At 46.5% G+C, this 17,398-nt stretch overlaps 1 protein-coding gene across 11 annotated transcripts; it reads right to left on the minus strand.

Moving 5' to 3' along the window:
* Positions 1-685: 685 nt before the first annotated feature.
* On the minus strand, positions 686-16,872 carry LOC143905018 (leucine repeat adapter protein 25). Of its 11 annotated transcripts, XR_013259097.1 has the most exons (7): positions 16,422-16,872; positions 16,102-16,221; positions 14,624-14,791; positions 14,456-14,551; positions 14,194-14,298; positions 13,928-14,082; positions 10,305-10,608 (listed from the first exon to the last, which is right to left on the minus strand). XR_013259097.1 is itself a non-coding variant. In XM_077420103.1 (4 exons), exons 2-4 carry the CDS (start codon positions 16,164-16,166, stop codon positions 1,966-1,968), a joined length of 600 nt encoding a protein of 199 aa, XP_077276229.1. In that variant the 5' UTR covers positions 16,167-16,221; positions 16,422-16,641; the 3' UTR covers positions 686-1,965. The 11 variants fall into 11 exon arrangements, 7 of the variants coding, with proteins under 7 accessions (XP_077276229.1, XP_077276232.1, XP_077276233.1 ...); XR_013259096.1 differs by lacking the exon at positions 14,456-14,551; XM_077420103.1 differs by lacking the exons at positions 10,305-10,608; positions 13,928-14,082; positions 14,194-14,298; positions 14,456-14,551; positions 14,624-14,791 and adding exons at positions 686-2,250; positions 4,705-4,954 and having other exon boundaries at positions 16,422-16,641.
* Positions 16,873-17,398: the final 526 nt, after the last annotated feature.

Below are 17,398 nucleotides of genomic sequence, written 5' to 3' on the forward strand. Positions count from 1 at the left end.
TGCAACGTGGATTTCCACCTACACATTTACATGCATATTTATATGTGAATATCTATTAACATAGATATCTATTGATACGACCTTTTTCATTTTGAGCAAAAATTCAAACATTTATGAAGAGACTAAATTTTAATAATTAAACATATTGAAAGAACAGTGTATTAATAAGACTCTTTGAAAATTTAGAAAATTTCTTGAAATATGGAAAATTATGTAAACTTTAGCTAGAGCAACCTCTTTGCTGATTACACTCTCCTGATACTTGATCAATTCTCAAGTCTCTTTATTTTCGCGATTTGAATCCTAAATTTTCGGACTCGCAATTTTTAGATATCCTAAAAATTCTTGAAATTGTAGACAGTGCACATTAATATTATGTCAAGGATTAAGTAGAAAAAAATATTTAACAGTACGTAATCGGAACAAATATCGTATAGAATAGATTATTGCGGCATCTTGAATGACGCAAGTGTCTCGTGCAGCAATTTCTCTGTCCTCATTGTCCTGCTATTGCACTATTTATTTCCGCACACACCCTGCCGATGGCTGCATCAGAACGAGACTGCAATTTGCATACATGCAGGTAGGTGCAGCATTGTCGGTCGCTAAACTATCTGTGCCAGGACAACGACGCATACAAGAAAAGGTTGCAGTTGCGTTACGCAACGGTTTACGAGTCGGCGTGTATTTAAATTAAGTCTCATTTATTTTGCACATATCTTTACACACGGTTCGTACTAATCTACGCGAAAGGACGCCGCGGAACATTGACAATCTTTAGTCTTCCCGAAGATGCCGTACACGCGAAAACTTGATTTATTACGTCTATAAGGTCTATAAGGCTTGCAATATATCTGTAACATCAGAAACCAAACACTTGGAAATCTCACGTTAAATATCTTTTTTTATAATAAATATATTAAAATTTTTCCATCCTCTTTTTTCGCGTGTACGGCAGATTTAATTACAGGTGATGTCAGCAACGAGGACAAGGATTCTATTGCGACGGACTCGCAATAGAATAAAAAAAAAATATGGAAGAACAGAGAATACTGTGATTCTTTCGGATTCACCGGCCACTCCTCGGCCGTGATGCCAAAAGAATAGAACAACCATTTCTTGGATCACAACACGAAAGAATCGCGGTGCTTTGGGCTCGGATCTGTTATAATAGCTCTAACGGCAGAGCGGAGTCGCGGAGAAATCTTAATCCGCACAAATGGATGCGATTATCATTAATCAAAGGCCCCTTCGAGCGTTATCACAAATAGAGAGGAGAGCGGGCGCGTCGAGCTGGGTAGTCAGCTCTCTCGCTCGCGGCAATCGAGTCCTTCCTTATTTAGAGCGCGATATACGCGGAATGTCGTTATTGTAAATTGGCAAGTCGATACTCTTCTCCGGGCTGTGAGAAGCGATTATTATCTCGTATACGCAAAATAAGATTCGCGTGATGGCGGCTGAACTACTGCGGTTCCCCGCCGTCAGTTTCGATTCAGTCCTTTCGTGCTGAAGCAGCGATCGCGGGATAATTTCGAATGGCTCTCCACGAAGGTTTGCGGGAAAAGCGGGATAGCTTCTCTGGATAGTTACGCAGATAGCACCGTACGCGCGACCGCGACTAATCTACCGCGAAACAATCTTTCGGTCGACCGACCGATTCGATCATCGGTTCCGGTCACGAGTTGAAGAACCGTCTCATGGATCGCGATCTCGAATGGCTCCGCAAGCGACGTTGCGGGCACTCTTAGGAATCAGTAATTCGCAATCGAATGTCACGACGAATGTCTTGATCACTAGTCTTGACCGAGATGGTATCGTCGTAGATTTCGTTTTCACGCAAGTCTCTCTTTCTCTTCGAGGTCTTTTCTCGTGTTCGGAGGTATCGGCGCTCGTCGAGACGCCATTCTAGGTGCGATGAGAGGACCGAGACCTTCTCGAGTACTTCTTCCTCTCGGTGACGATACGTCAAACGGCCCCGTACTCCTCGCTCGACGGCGACTCGTCGCTGGCCGACGGCCTGGGTGGCCTGGGTGGTCGCGGCGGCCGATGATGGTGCAGCGTAGGCGCCGGTCTTCTCGGCGGCGGCGGTGGGTGCACTCCGTAAGACGTATCGTCCCCTTCCTCGCTGCTGGGCGACGGCGAAGGCGCCCGGTCCTCCTGCTCCTGCAGCAGCTGTCGGAACTCCTGAATCGACTCGTTCAGGGACCACAGTTGGGACAACAGGGAGAGATCGAGCTGCCGTAGGCCAAACTGCAAATGCGAAAATAATTATTGTAATATTAATGCGTTGACAAATGAGAATTAAAAGTTGAGACTGGAAGAGTGAGTTTTCGATAAAGACCTACAAAAGTAATCTTCGTTTTTTTTTTAATCTCTTGACAAAAAAAGATGCAATCATTACTTAAGGTCTATTGTGTTCTATAGCATTGGAAACTGAGAACTGAGTTAACTAAAATTTTATAGCAATTTCGATTTCCGATTAGAAATAAATATATAAAATGCTTATAATGTTGTTCTTACACAAATCTTATTCAAAAGAAGATTGACTTTCAGACATTTACTGAAGAGACTCTATGATTATCATTTTCCGTAACCCTGTGACTTTTCTTCTGTGAAATTTCACATATGGCTCGAGATAGAAGTCAAGACGCATTCACTTTTACCATACGGTCACCAAGGTAAATGTTACCTCGTGATTTACGGACTGAAACGGCGCATTTCCAAGCAGCTCGGCGGCCGTCTGGCCGTGGGAATCGAGGAAGAGGGAATTGTATAGGAGGGACGTGCAAAAGAGGAGAATGGGAAGAGCGCGAGAGACGCGAGCGCACAGCCGAGGAGAAACGAGACTGGAAGAGGGACGATGACGAGGAGCAGAGGAGAGAACGAAGGTGAAAAGGAGCGCGAGCGAGGGAAAGAGGATACGAAAGAGCGGAGCCTATGCCTGAGGGAATGTAGCGTGGGAGCGGCTGTGCCAGTTCGCTTCCCGTGTCTGTGGATTGACTATTAAATTATTATAGCCTAACTTAGATACGCGAGTCGAGATGCTGACGCGAAACGGAGATCCAACAACAAGAGCGCTCGTCACGAGAGCTCTTTTTCCTCCTCCTCGAAGGAGAGATCCTACTCGAGATCCCGTTACAGTTAATTTCGGGAAGATTGCCGCGATGCCAGGCCTGGATACGACGTAGTCGACATGATCGGCGATAAATTTATACGAAACGAATATATATATATATATATATATATATATATATATATATATATATATATATTTGTGTGTGTGTGTGTGTGTGTGTGTGTGTGTGTGTGTGTGTGTGTGTGTGTGTGTGTGTGTGTGTGTGTGTGTGTGTGTAGGCGATACATAAGATCGTCGGGTCAACAGGACGCTCGAGGAATCTCGTTGCGATGAGCGATGACAAGATTATTGAGCTGCTAACGAGATGTGTGCTAACGAAGAGATTTTTAGTAGCAATTTTATTCGAAATAAACAGTCTTTCAGAATTTCAATCGCTCAGTTAACGCAGAGGAATGTAACGTAGAGTGTAACTAGCAGCAAGAGGCACGTGAAGTATGTTTGCGCAGCAAACCTGCGAGGTAATAGCTATTAAAAAGCGCGGAGGCCTCCGCACACGGCTGAGTGATATAAGCGCGTCCCGTCTTTCTCTACCGCGGCATGATACTCCGGTTTCCCTCACCGGCTTATGATCCCACGCATAAAATACGCGCGCTCATCGCGCGCGGCAATTTACTCACACGCGATCGCGGCCTCGAGGTAACGGGTCGTCCACAGGTCGCCCCAAACAGACGTGGAAGAACAGATCGGGAGAAAAAGGCAGCGGGAGAGCAGCAGAGGTGGACAAACGACGACCGAGTGGAAAATGACGACGACTCGCGGAACGTGCTCGGACTGACGACGCAAATATCGAGGATAAGGAGTGGCGAGGATCGAAGCTACAACGAGACGGAGAATATGAAAACTGCCTCAAAGCAAGAATCAAAGGCAACACAAAGAAAAAATATTCGAAGCTAAAAATAAAAATTATGAAACAAAAATGGTATAAAGCATAAAGATAACGTAGAAAGAATAAAAAAAAAACGATAAAAAAGGAAAAATATCCAAAATTAAAAATATAAATCATGAAATATAAAAATTACATAAAGATAACACAAAAAAAATAAAAAAAAAAGTTTGTAAAATACTTTAAAGACGCAAAATCTTCATGTCGGGTTTAAAAAATTTAGATGCATATCTGCGACGTAGAGAAACGAGAAATAATTTGTGCACAGCTTCCGTTCCGATCGATAGCGGCGGAAGAACCTTGACGGGTTTACTTTTAAATCGCACGTGCTTGCCGCACGCGAAGGCGTGGAATTTTCCTGCATGTCCGTAAATACATTTCGCTCCGCGGTAGATGACTAATGGTTTCTATTGGAGTTAATGGCTGCCGTTATAGGATGCACAATTTCAGACACCAATTTGAACAGCATCGACAATTTACCGACCGCATCTCGAGCGACGCTGCTGCACGCGCCGTAAAATACAATGGTTACATTTTTCGCAATCCTAAAGAACGTCGATTATCCTTTCCTTGTTAACGATCACTATCAATCGCTTTAGTGCATCGATCGCATTCGCAAAATAATGATTTTAGTGGAGTTCCAACGTTGACGAAGAAGCAGAAGGGTGAATCCTCGTGGACGTACCATTTCTCTCCTGAGCACCGCCAGTTGGGTGTCCAGGGTGGTGAGTTGCCTGGCAGGTGGTGACGGCCTCGACGACGACGACGACTGCAGCGTCGTTTTACCGCCTCTTTGGGATTTACTGGACGACCTCGTGGGCGGTGGAGGCGGCTCGCCGCTCTCGCCGCGTCCGCCGCTCAGGTTGAAGCCGCTTAAGCTCCTCGGTAACGGGGGTAATCCTTGCAGGGAAGACATCGCGATCCTTTCTTGTATGCTGGAACAAGGAGATTCTTGTATAATTTACATTTTGCAAAAATGAGATATTCTAGTGATAAAGTTCCCGCGAGGGAAAAAAAGTTGACGTTTAATAGTTACTATAGAAGCTAATTATTAACGGCATATATTTAATTACGTATGAGTTATAAATGCATAATAAATGTATGTCAATAATTAATATATTATCCCTAAATAACAAGATGTTTCAATTTTTAAAGCAATGCTTGTTTTCCGGCTGTGGCGACTTGAAAAATAAAAAGAGAAGGACCGAGTGGAGTTCACAAAGGGGGATACATTTAAAACTTTCACGATACTCCGGGGGAAAATTCTGCGGGTCGGATGGTCTCTCCTGCCTTGGTAAACTGCCAAAGGCAGAGTACGATGGATGGGAGCCGCAGGAAACGAGGATACCGTTATATGATCATCTTATGGAATAAAAATTCGATCTGTCTTTATAAGTGTCGGCTGCCAGCGGTCAAGAAGACGGAAGATTTGGCGAATGACTCACTTTTGCCCCGCGGTTATTATCATCGCGTGTGCACATCGCGGAAGTCTGCAATCGCTCAATCGTTCCTATCGACGTCGATATCCGTTCGATTCGGTCCCGCCGGCTTGCCCGCCTTCTCGTTTTATTCTCCTGCGTGTCGAGATGAGATCGACTCGATACGTCGACAAGTGCAGTGATACCGATCGGTTTAGCAATTTATAAAAAGTTGCTGCTGTTAATAAATTCCTCGTCGACTTGGTATCGCGAGGAAAGAATGTTTATGCAACCTCTAATTTATAATTATCTCTCGAGAATATATTTCTCCGTTTTTTTTTAACATTTATTAAATTCTGTAATTTGTATAATTGCATATTTGCATATTTGTATATTTGTATAATTGTATAATTGCATATTTGTGTGCATGTGCGTATAAATGGTGTATGATATCGCAATATCCGAAAGATCAGCTCGTGGATTTTTCAAGATTTTATAATTTGCAAAATGAGAAAATTAAGAGCGATTTGAGAGCAACATAAAAAAGGGATTGCGAGCGAGTTTTTTTTAATGTTAGTTACGCCAACGGTTGGTTTTTATGGCCGGTCGACACGGCAGTTATCGCGAGAAAGCGGTACGCTCGTATTGCTAGATCGTTGAATTCAGATCAACGTGCGCGTAACATAGTGCGACCCTGCAAACTATTGCGACTTCTCGATAATTATAATACGTCGTTAACGCCGTAAAACGTTTATCTATTATGTATTCGCGCATTTCAGTAACATCCTCATCAAGCACATTATTTTGAGCGTATTCTCAAAATAAGAAACGTCAAAAACTTGGGGAAAATTACGTTTTTAACACACTCAAAAATTCAAAACGTTATTCAACCAATTGTTTAAATTGAGATACCGATGCTATCTATCTCACAAGTCTTTCGCAATTACCGCAGTTTTATCGCCTTAGACGGCCTTAGATGAGAAAGTGAGAATGTTTAACGTGGATGCAGCGCAAAGAGTGAATTTTTGGAAATTAAGTGTTATCCTACAAACAGTAATTGCATATTTATGAGAAAGCATATTTCAACGATAATCCCTTTCTTATTGGTGCAAATTGTTTCAAGACCGATGAAACTAAAGTCGCAGCTTTAAGCTTCCAGCGATCTTATAAAAGCCACTTATGAACAATTTATTCGATAAATAGAAAACTTCCGAATTATTTGGTGAAATGAAAAAGAGTAATTCATATTATTATTTAGCGTCACAATCCTTTAGATTTCAACATCCATAGAAAAGATTGCGAGCAAAGAGATTTCGACGATATCGCGCTTCCAGTTCTACCTGATGAAATCAAGATCAGTGATTCTCTCCTCCTCGCGATGATCGTAACCGTTGACGCGATTCCTGTCGACGGTGTCGTCGTCGCCGTCGTCTCCGTGCAGAGTGATCTTCGTGGAGGAGTAACGGACCCCCGCCTCCAGCCAGTCCTGCCGATGGATATTGTTGTCGCTGTCGTTGTCGTTGCTGCTGTCCTCGTGGTCGCTGAGCGCGATTTTACGCTCTGGTTCGTCGACGACGAGCAGGGTGACGGGGGCGCGATCGGGAACGCTAGGGACGCTCGTCGATTTCTCGCTCGAGGATACGGTCTTGACACCGTCGTTCCCGGCGGGCTTGCCACTCGCCGCGAACGCTTCCTGCTGCTGCTGCTGCTGCTGTTGCTGCTCGACACCAGGACACGATCGGCACGTGGGCGTCGGTCGGGTGTCGTGCCCGTCCGCTCTCTCCGGGTCGCCGTTGCACTTTTCCGCGTGGCTCACCGTGACTTGCCTGCCAGGGGAATCCGGGCTGGAGGACGAGGCACGAAGCTCGTCTTCGAAGGACACGTTGACAGCTCGAACGGCCGGCGACGACCTCGTCGCCGTCGTCGCCGCCGTTTCGAATTTCTCCGCCGAGGCGGCGACGCTGTTCTCCCTTTGCGGGTCCTTCCCGCGGGAGTTTCTGCGAATCTCCAGTCTGCGTTGCGGCCGTTGATCCTCGGTCAGGCTGTTGCGCTTCCGCACAATGTTCACCGGGACGTTTCCCGTGGAATAAAGCTTCTCCGAACCGGTACCGGTACCGTGATGTTGATCGTGAGACGAGGTGACTTTGTTTCCGTTCTCCGACCGGCTCTCCTCAACATTCCTATCTAAATTTCGCGCCTGGTTGCGATCCCGCTGAATTCTGTCGTTGGACACGCTCTCGTCCTTGCAGTCCTTCGTGCATTCCTTGATGGACTCGTATACGATCGTGCGTCCGGCCGTCGAGTCCACCTGTTGCTGATGTTGTTGCTGCAGCTGCAGTTGCTGCTGCACTTGCCGCTGATCGGATCTCCAGGGCTTCGTGTTCGGCGGCGGTGGTGCTTGCCTAGTGGGACAGGGCGGCCTTGGCGATCTCTTAAGGGCCTCGGCAACCACCTGCCTGCTCGGCCGAGGTGGCACCGGAGGCGGATGAGGCCTCTGACTGGTTGCCAGCTGCATTCCGCTCGTTTTTCCGACCGTCTAACCGATGCGATCGCTCATCCTCGACGAAGGACAAGCTTATGCGAAGCAAATCTCTCTCTTTTTGAACCGCACACTCCCGACTCGCGCGTCAAAAATATCTACGCTATTGCTTAGGCAGTACTAAATGTCAGCGGTAACGCGAGGTACCTTCACCTCGCGCGTAAAAGACGAAGATTTCCCCGTTCAAATTTCTTCGAAGATAAGAGGCGACGTTTATCGTTCTCCTTATCGCGCGTCTGTCTATTTCAAGCCGACGGAATGTGAGAAACGACGTGAAATGACTCGGCGAGCGAGGCGTTTCGCGAACTTGGTAAACTTCTCGCGTCAGCAGTGTTTCGTCACTCGAAAAAATTCCTCAGGCATGAATTAATTCGTTGTGTGCGACGGAGTAGCTCGATTTTTATTCTACCGCGACGTATCGTCAGCCGCGAACGAATGTAATGACCGTGTCTCTCTCTATAATGGATATCTCTGTGTAAAATCTATTCGCTGCAGGTCGGAGCCGCCGGAGGTAAAGTCTGCGCGACGCACGTGCGTTTCTCGGAATTCTTACTCGTTTAAAACGCACCGCGAACCTCGCACTGCGTTAAATGCCGATCGGAGATGACGGGAAAATGTTGTGCAACGTCGCCACATGATTCCACGGCGGCTGTTGCGCCAGCGAAATCACCGCAATCTCGCCGCGCGCGTATACCCTCGATATTCTGCCGTTTCCTTCTCTTTCGCCTCTTCTCTTTCGTTTCTCCTCTCGAATCCACCATACACGTCCTCTTTATTCGTTAAGCAGGTCGCGATCGCGCCGATGCCTCGCGATATCGCCGACGCGACTTTGCATACAATTCTGCGGGAGGCCACGAAACGTGCGTTCGTTCGCGCTCGCTAAATAGCTTCACGAGAGCGGAGACTTGAATTTCCCAAATCTCCTTTCGTTCGCGATCGTGACGAGTGGGATTCCCCTCCTATTTTGCGCATAATTCCGCGGGGACCACGTAAAATATCCTTCGTCGATTGAAGGCTTCGGGAAGCCAGCACCGGTTTTTCAATACGGAGATCTTCGCGCGCGTTCCGTCCCTTTCTCTACCTCTCTTTTCCTTCAGATTGTCATTGAAGCTGATCTTCGAGATGACGTTACGACCTCGATAGTTGCCTTTCTATCTCGATCGCTCGTGCTTTCCTTCCATGAAGAATGTGCCGAGCAGACCTGGCGAACCTACTGGTTCTTTGTGAACAAACGCGGTAACTTGAATTATTGTATTTCATGAGTAAATTTTCTCTCGCATATCACAATTTGCAGTAATCATAAAATATTTGACGATTCTATTGAAGCTTGGTATGATATTCTGTCTCCTTTTCCACTTTTTTCCAAAGCGTATCAAAATTCACTTCAAAAAGTTCGGCAATTGAACTTCCTCATCATAATTAAACTTCGTTATTCTTCCGTTACATCACAGAGAAGTAGAAAAACATTGTTGAAAAAAAAAACTCCACAGACTTATTCGTGTATTGTTATTCCGAATGAAGGAAATCCGACATCTTCCTCGATTCGAGCCACTTCATCCTCGCGGCCTCGCGTCACTTCGACAGTCACTTCCGAGTCTCGCTTGACGTCACATCGCGCGTCTTCCACGTTTCAGTGCACCGAAATGCCGCACGAAACCCGCACTTTCTAACGCACAAACAAATCGGCGATCGCCGATTTCCTTCTGTACTACAATTAAAACACTATATTAATTCCTGCGTCACGACGGAAATCCTCCTTTCGGTCAAGACTTCTCTCCCGCTACCCGTGGCTAATGGGAACCAATCGCGGGAGAAACACTCGAAACCTTCGACTCCGGTAAACTACGGCACGAGGGGAACAAGCCGAAACGATCGCGCGCGGCGAATGCCTTCGGACAGGTAGAGCTAGAGCAGCGACGATCCCGAGACCCCAGGCGGTATCCCCGATCCAGTATCTCCTCCTCCGTCCCGACCTCTCCCTCCTTCTCTTCCACCCGATCGCGCCTCTATCCTCTCTTTCTCGACGGACCGATCGCCACGAACTGACTTTGCGGTCCCACAAACATCCTTCGCGATCGTTGGCCACGTGACTGGCCGAGCTCGAGTTCTCGTCAGGTAGTCAACGAGTGTGCGCCTTGCGCGCGCGCGTGTATGTGCGTTTGAGCGAGCGAGTGGACGAGTAAAGGAACGAACGTGCGAATGAACGAGAGAGAGAGAGAGAGAGAGAGAGAAAATAAACGAGCGAGTAAGCGTGCCTAGGTGTGTACACGTGTGTGTGTGTGAAAGGCACAGAAGGGAGCCGGAGATAGAGGCGAATGCAAAGAGGACCTGCGGTTGACGGCGCGATGGTGAAGGTTCACCACCGCGATCTCGTGCCGATCTCAGCATTGCTGATCACGATGATGTGTGAGTTCTTGGCCCGATAGGAAGAAACACTCGGATTGCTCGTTACGTCAAATCGGCTGATCTCGGGGAGAAAAAAAGCGGCTGCCGTTCTAAACCTTACGGAAAGTCGCGGTCACACTTTCTAGCGCCGTTAAGACTGAGGTTTCTTCTCGGGGATGCTGCCTTTCCGTGATATCTTCACGGCGCACGATTCTCTCGACCGTCGTCCGGACTAATCCCCCGATCGCTTGAAATGTCGAAAATGAAGGAATAATTAATTTCAAAGGGAGATTTAATTTAGTTAGAGATATATCTGAGATTGTAGTCGCACATTTTATCGTCGTATTATATCGTCGATGGGGAAACATTTTCTCTCAGGACTCGCTCGAATGGATTCAATTATGCGCCGAGACGCGTAATATATGCAGCGCGTCCTAATTACACACATGCATTTGCCCGAGATTGTTCAAGTTTATGTAAGCCGATTTCGCCGTGATTTCATAGAGTTACGAGGCTCGCGCTTACACTTCACGTCACGGTACCCGTCGCATATCGTTTCGTTTCTTTACATCATATACAATATCTGCCGCAAGTGTAGAACGGTTAATTACCCGCGAATGTGCGGGTATTCATTTCGAAATACGCATTATTCGCATCGACGCGAACGCAACGGCGATCTGCGATAAACGTGAACTTTCTAGAGTTTGCGAGGCATAAAGTGTCTTATCGATCAATATCGGTTTCCGTGCTTCGGCGGAGCACGAAGAGTCGTTACAAATTCTCACAAAAGAGATAAACGCGAGATAAAGAATGCGCGTAAAAAAAATCGCGGAAGCGCGACAAAAAGACATGGGGACACGAATAAAACTTTTTAACGTAACCGGCGTGAATTGAAAGACAGAGTCGCGAATTTAAAAAATTAGAAATTGCCAGTTAAAAGGACTGAGAGTTACGAATTAAAAAGACTAGGAGTTGCGAATTAAAAGGACTGAGAGTCACGAATTAAAAAAAACTAGGAACTGTAAATTAAAAAACTGAGAGTCACGTGTTAAGAGGACTAGGAGTCACGAGTTCAAAGAACTAGGAGTTAATTGTGAAACGAGTCCCTGGAGTCGACCGTTTCGGGGTCCGTGTCTACCTCCAACGTTGGGTGTAGGTGTATTACCGCGACCGGTGGTATCGCCGTGGTATCGCGTGAGAGAGTAACCCGTAGCGGATGAGGAGAACAGGGACGGAGGAGGGAAGAGAAAGGAAAGGATTATCGAAGGAAGAGGCGAACGGAGCGAGACGGAGAAAAGGGAAGGGACCCATTAGGTCCCCTCCGTCTCGCTGCCCTCCCGCAATGGCACGGAGGTCCGTTCGCCGGTGCCGTAGCTTGGCGCGACGACATTCTGACTTCCTCCGTTTTCTCTCTTCCTCTCTCCTCCCCTACGTTTCGAAGATTGCGGGAAGAGGATTCCAGGGGAGCGTGATTACTCTTAATTCGCGCAATTCGTCTTAACAAAGCGATCTCTTTGCTTTAAGTCTCGTGCCACGCTCGAGTCTATCTTTCGACCCCGACGCGATTTTACCGGGATTGTATAAAACCGAGAGAACCGAGTTTTTCAAGTTGATACTATAAAGATATCTGTTTCGTTCGAGGACAAGTCAAGTTTCTAGAATCGCTACTCGCTCGAGACGACGCTCCAGAAGACGGCAGCGTCTTTTGGAAGCGTCTAAACGTCTTCTGTCGCTGGAGCGAAGCGGGACCGCGGAGATAAGATACCAGCGGTATCCCGCGGATTCTCGCGTGCTCCGCGAAATGAAGTAACGCGCCGATGATACGCGTTATCGGCGGGCGATCGCCGCGCGATATCGCCCGTTCATTCGCGGCGCAATTAAGCCCGAGGAAGTGGCACGGCCGGCCGGGCTGGAAAAACGCAAGTCTCGGAATTTATTCACACTCTGTTTCGCTCTGGCTCAGGCAAAAACGACTCGTTCCACTTTTGCGGCCGATCTCCCGCCGATAAAATGCAAATCGGGCCCACCGCCTCCCTTCCCCCGCCTCCCTGTCACCGCGCAGTCCGGTCGGCTCCTAGACCGGTCGAAATCGGATCGTGGTCGTATATCTGCATGTCGCCCGAAGACGTTCCCGTCCGGCGCGGCCGTCAAAACAAAAATTCGATTACTGGGTCACGGGGTTTCGCGTGGTGCGCGATCGAGACGCGGATTTCGAATGCCAATGTCAGGCGCGTGTCTATCTGTGAGCTATATTTGTTAACTCGGCCTCGCACGGGCGGAGAGTTCCATGTATAACGATGTCTTTTACACGTCAACGCGCGTGTTACGAAGTGTGATACGCAGTCAAGCAGTCCCTCTCTTATAGCATCTCTTCGACTTACATATATATATATATATATATATATATATATATCCATTTCTACCAATGTAGTTTAACTTACTCTTTATCTGTTCCTAATTTTCAAAACTAGAAAAAGATAACAAGTATGTAACCGTTAAAGTTAATCTATACACTGATAGAAATGGACATTAATGAGTTACATTGATAAAGAGTTTTTTTTTTAAACGTGATACTTTTAACGATCCTTTTTCTTCAAACTCACGGTACTACATTCGATATTGAGAGCCGGTACTTGACGGTCGCTCTTCAATTGTCAGTGCGTTTGCTGATTCACACTTTATGTACTTTTCTCGGTAACAAACATGACTCGACTGCTATTTTTGTATTCTGTACTTTGACCACGCGCTTCGCCGCGAAAGGAGTAGAGCCCGAGAGCGGCTTTCCATCTTTTCGCAATCGTAAATAACACAGCCCTCCCGAGGTGACCGACGTGTACGTCAAATTGACTCGCAAAACCAGCCGGGATAAGAGCATCGCGTTGAAAATCACGCGCTCGCTGTGTACGCAACGCCGCGCCGTCGATCCGGCTTTCCTTTACCGTCCCACTCGCGCGCTCCACGTTCTCCATTAAACTCCGCGCGAGTTGCGAGTTTTCTCGCGCGCGATTATGTCGGCGGAACGCGGGTTCCCGCGATTAAAGCGAGAGGAGAGAGAAAAAAAGAGGAGCCTATTCCCCGACCTGCGCTCGCAACCGCGTCAGGCTGAGAGAATGGATTATGCCGCGCGGCGACGATTACGTTACGTTCAAGAACACACGCGAGACACTGACGGCGCGTATCGTCGGATACAACAACTTATTAATAATTCAACGAGCCGACGGTGTCACCCGCAGAAGCGGCCAGATAACGAAGCGAGAGGGGAGAGAGAGAGAGAGAGAGAGAGAGAGAGAGAGAGAGAGAGAGAGAGAGAGAGACTGATCCACGGTTGCACGCCGCGCGTTAACCCTTTGAACCGGAAACGTGTTCTCCGTCACGGAGAGTATAAGATTGGAGCGCGAATGCGGTGGTCATGGAACATCCGAATTTTTTGGCCGATGATAAAGATTCGATTGCTAGATTTTAATAAACAGCATCACACATCGCATTTGTTGTATGCAATTCTTCTCCGAGACACGCGTTCAGGCGTGAATTCTGCGCGCGAAAAAAGATTAATTATAGACGATTACCGCTGAAGTGCGAATTCCCGCAAGAGGTTGACTATTCGACTGTACGCTCATACACAACGGGTTGCCATGCGGCAGGCGGGCTTAATCGTCGGCACGGCGCGGCGGATGGACGACTCTAGATAAGCTTCTAAATTTAGCAGCACGGCCATCTCCCGCTGGAAAACATATAAGTTGTTCGTATGGGATTTACTTTAATCTTGTTACGCGTATAAATCTTTTATAGCGAATAGCACGCTAGATACGACGAATCGATTCCAGAAACATACGCTGTGAATAGACGAAGATGCCCTAAAGTATATTGCCCATTGCCCATCCGCTTGATTATCCTTTAATTTCGACGGCTTTTCTTTACAGGCTCAGACTCGATCACCCTGAAAATCACGATTTACACGAGTAAGATTTAGAGAAAGAGATTCGCGTTATACAGATTGTCTCTAGATTGCACAGATTATATAGATTTGAATCTCTCAAAAGACACGGCAATGTCTCGCGCCAAGCGTACGGGCGATACAGAAAGTGTATCTATACCTCAAGCAGTTGAGCGAAGACACGATTGTCGTATTTTGTAAGCGGATGCAATTTCTGAAAGGTCCAATCGATTATACAGCGAGCGACGTCTTCTTCCTATTACGTCCGAGTTTCCTTAGATAGGGAAATCGTCGCGAGCCGGTAGAAGGACAAAGGTTTCATTGTTACCTGATCACTTGCGCTGGCGTGCCGACACCTGCGGGCCCGTAAGGCAAAGCGGTTACTCCTTAAACTTCCACTCCTGACGGCACATTGGGCACATGTGGTTGGTCTGCTGCGAGTGCAGCCACTTCATGATGCAGTGTATGTGGAAACAATGCGAGCACTGCCCCCACACTGGAACGAGAAACCGAGCGTTTGGTAGAGCGAATTAAATTAATTTCGTCGGCGTCGGGGGCGAGGGCGACCGGCGCGGACGTCTGTCAGGGCGCACCTGGTTGGGCAGCGGGGGGGGGGGGAAGGACGGAAAGACAGAGGGACGTGCGTGCACGCGTTCGCCGCGCATCGATACCGAGGCTAACCGAGGGTGCCCAGGGCGAGGGTGAGGGACAAGCGGCGCCTGCCTGCCGACCCCGTCGACCGGCACGCGTCGATCGATATCGCGTGCGCCGTCGCGGACGCGACCGTCTCGCCGTGGCGGCATTTTACGAGTCGGGGAATAAAAGAAATCCATTCTCCCCCTTCGACCCTAAGAGCATACGTAATATGTAGATTCTGAGAATCGCAAGAGCGCAAGATATTATAGGAGCAGATACCCCCCATAACAGCAAACTTGTCCAAAAGACGTCTTGTGTCCCGATTTTGGACATGGTGCTGTCTGGGCCAGTATATTGGGTATCGCCAAGGATTTTTACTCGACCCGACTGGCTATATTTATTAACTATAAATTATAATCGTCACGTTTCGACCATTGGTTTGTCCAAGTCATAAAATCAGTAGTGTTTGACGAACATCTCGGTCATGACATTGCTCCGAAACAAGTCACAAATCTAGAAACTAAATCCTTAGTGTTTATTATTTACTGGTGAAAGACAAAGTTTCTGATTTGTTTATGTCAGGTATATTCTTGATACATTCTATATAGAAGTATTTCGAATAATATCATATTCTCTTTAGGGGATATTCTATTTTATATGGAACGTAATTGGACGGACAAATAAAAAATGTATATTAAAACATATGCGTAAAACATACGTTAAAATAAGACTGCAAAATAAAAACGCGTCGGATAGATGCGAATTATACATCGGATAAAATGAATTCAAGAAAGACTTGGACCAAGTTCTGATTAACTTACAATTAATTACTGATTAATTCAATCGGCCGAACTTTTGCAAAATTAAAGCAAAATTTTCAACTGCATCGTCGCCTCTAATTTTCAAGTTTCTTTCTCTTACAATTAATTTTTTTCTTAAAAATTCTCGTTTTAAAAGAAATATGAAAATATTCGACAGCAGTACAAAATATATAAATGTGTTTCTACCTGAAGGAATGTCGCGAAGCGAGAGAAATCATTTTCGATACTTTCGGAGTAATTTTTTTTTTTTTTTTAACAGATAATATAACGCGCGTAAAGAAAACGAGAAATATCAAGAGGCAGCGTTTCACTTGGAATATCGCAGAGAAAGAATACGCATCACGAATACCTAGCGGACAGTCGTCTCCGGGGATCTTGCAATCCGGGCAGCTGGCGTCGAACGGCATCCTGCATATGCCGCAGTTATCGTCGTTCGCGATCCACCGCCAGGTGGCGACGCCTGTCCAGCCTGAAAAGAGAAACGTGCCTTCGTGGACGTCGTCGATCCGTATAACGCGCGAGCGCTATCACGGCCGAGGAAAATGGCCGTGACATAACCACGAAACTAAAGAATTTTGATGCGCGACGCGTCAATCGCGCGGAATTAACGTGAAAACGGAAAACAGAACGAGCGGCAGGGAAAATTTCGATGCCGCTGGAGGTACTTACTTTTTATCGTTACCTTCATCTCGATGTCGAGGTTGGACGTCCTTACCTCCGATAAACGTGACGCGACGCGACGCGACGCGACCCGAGTGACGCTCGACTGATTTCTCCGCAAATTCTCCGAAATCGTGGCTTCGGCGAGAATATATTCGGAAGAAGCGCGAGCTTCTGTATCGCGACGGAACGACAGACCGCACCAGGAACAACGCGAAGCGATCAACGGGGCTGCGCCATGCGCCATCTTAAGATTTTCAAATCGCGTCATCGCGAATCGCGATTCGACCGTGCGACGGATTCGATTCTCAAACAGGGCTCACTTCGAGACTATCGCGATCGGCGATTCGCGTCGGCTGCACAGGATATAGGATTCTATTTATAATTTTAATTTTATCCGTTGCACAATACGAAAAACGTTTTAAGAAATGCACACATATTTAAAATATACGTTTCAGAATGCACGCGTATATATTGAAAGACGCGCGGCACGTGAAATTATAAATAGAATTATATGTATCTCTTGAAATTTGACGCGAATGGATCGCCTGAAGTGGGCTGTGACGATAAAAAATTAATATATAAAGAACTATTGTGTTCAATTTGTAAGTGAACTTTGCTCGACGTATGATATTTATATATTCGAAGATAATTATTTAAAAAAAATATAAATATAGATATACAATGATTAAAACTAAATATATATGAAAATATTAGAGGTGAAAATATAAGATTTCTTCAACTCCATTATTTCGAAATGCATTCTATCTTCGATATTTGATAAACAAAAATATATTTAAACAATATCACATCTAAGAAATATTAAAACGACACGAGGCACGTCAGTTTCATCTTTCAACGGCAAACAATTCTGTCTTTATTCTTTATCCGTTGCGACGGGAAGCGACAAGCGGGATATATATATTTTCTGCAATATCAGGAACTATAGAAATCCTATTGGTTCATCGCTTCCGCTTGATACAGAA

This window comes from Temnothorax americanus, unplaced genomic scaffold (assembly GCF_048541705.1).
Source record: "Temnothorax americanus isolate GAGA-0224 unplaced genomic scaffold, ASM4854170v1 Scaffold6, whole genome shotgun sequence".
Lineage (NCBI taxonomy): Eukaryota > Metazoa > Arthropoda > Insecta > Hymenoptera > Formicidae > Temnothorax > Temnothorax americanus.

Coding starts and splice junctions, on each gene's coding strand:
- LOC143905018 (XM_077420102.1), bottom strand. CDS start 7,952: ATGCAGCTGGCAACCAGTCAGAGGCCTCATCCGCCTCCGGTGCCACCT. Junction 4,955..6,777: donor ACTGATCTTGATTTCATCAG/GTAGAACTGGAA, acceptor TCCTTGTTCCAG/CATACAAGAAAGGATCGCGA. Junction 2,251..4,704: donor CGGTGCTCAGGAGAGAAATG/GTACGTCCACGA, acceptor TCGCATTTGCAG/TTTGGCCTACGGCAGCTCGA.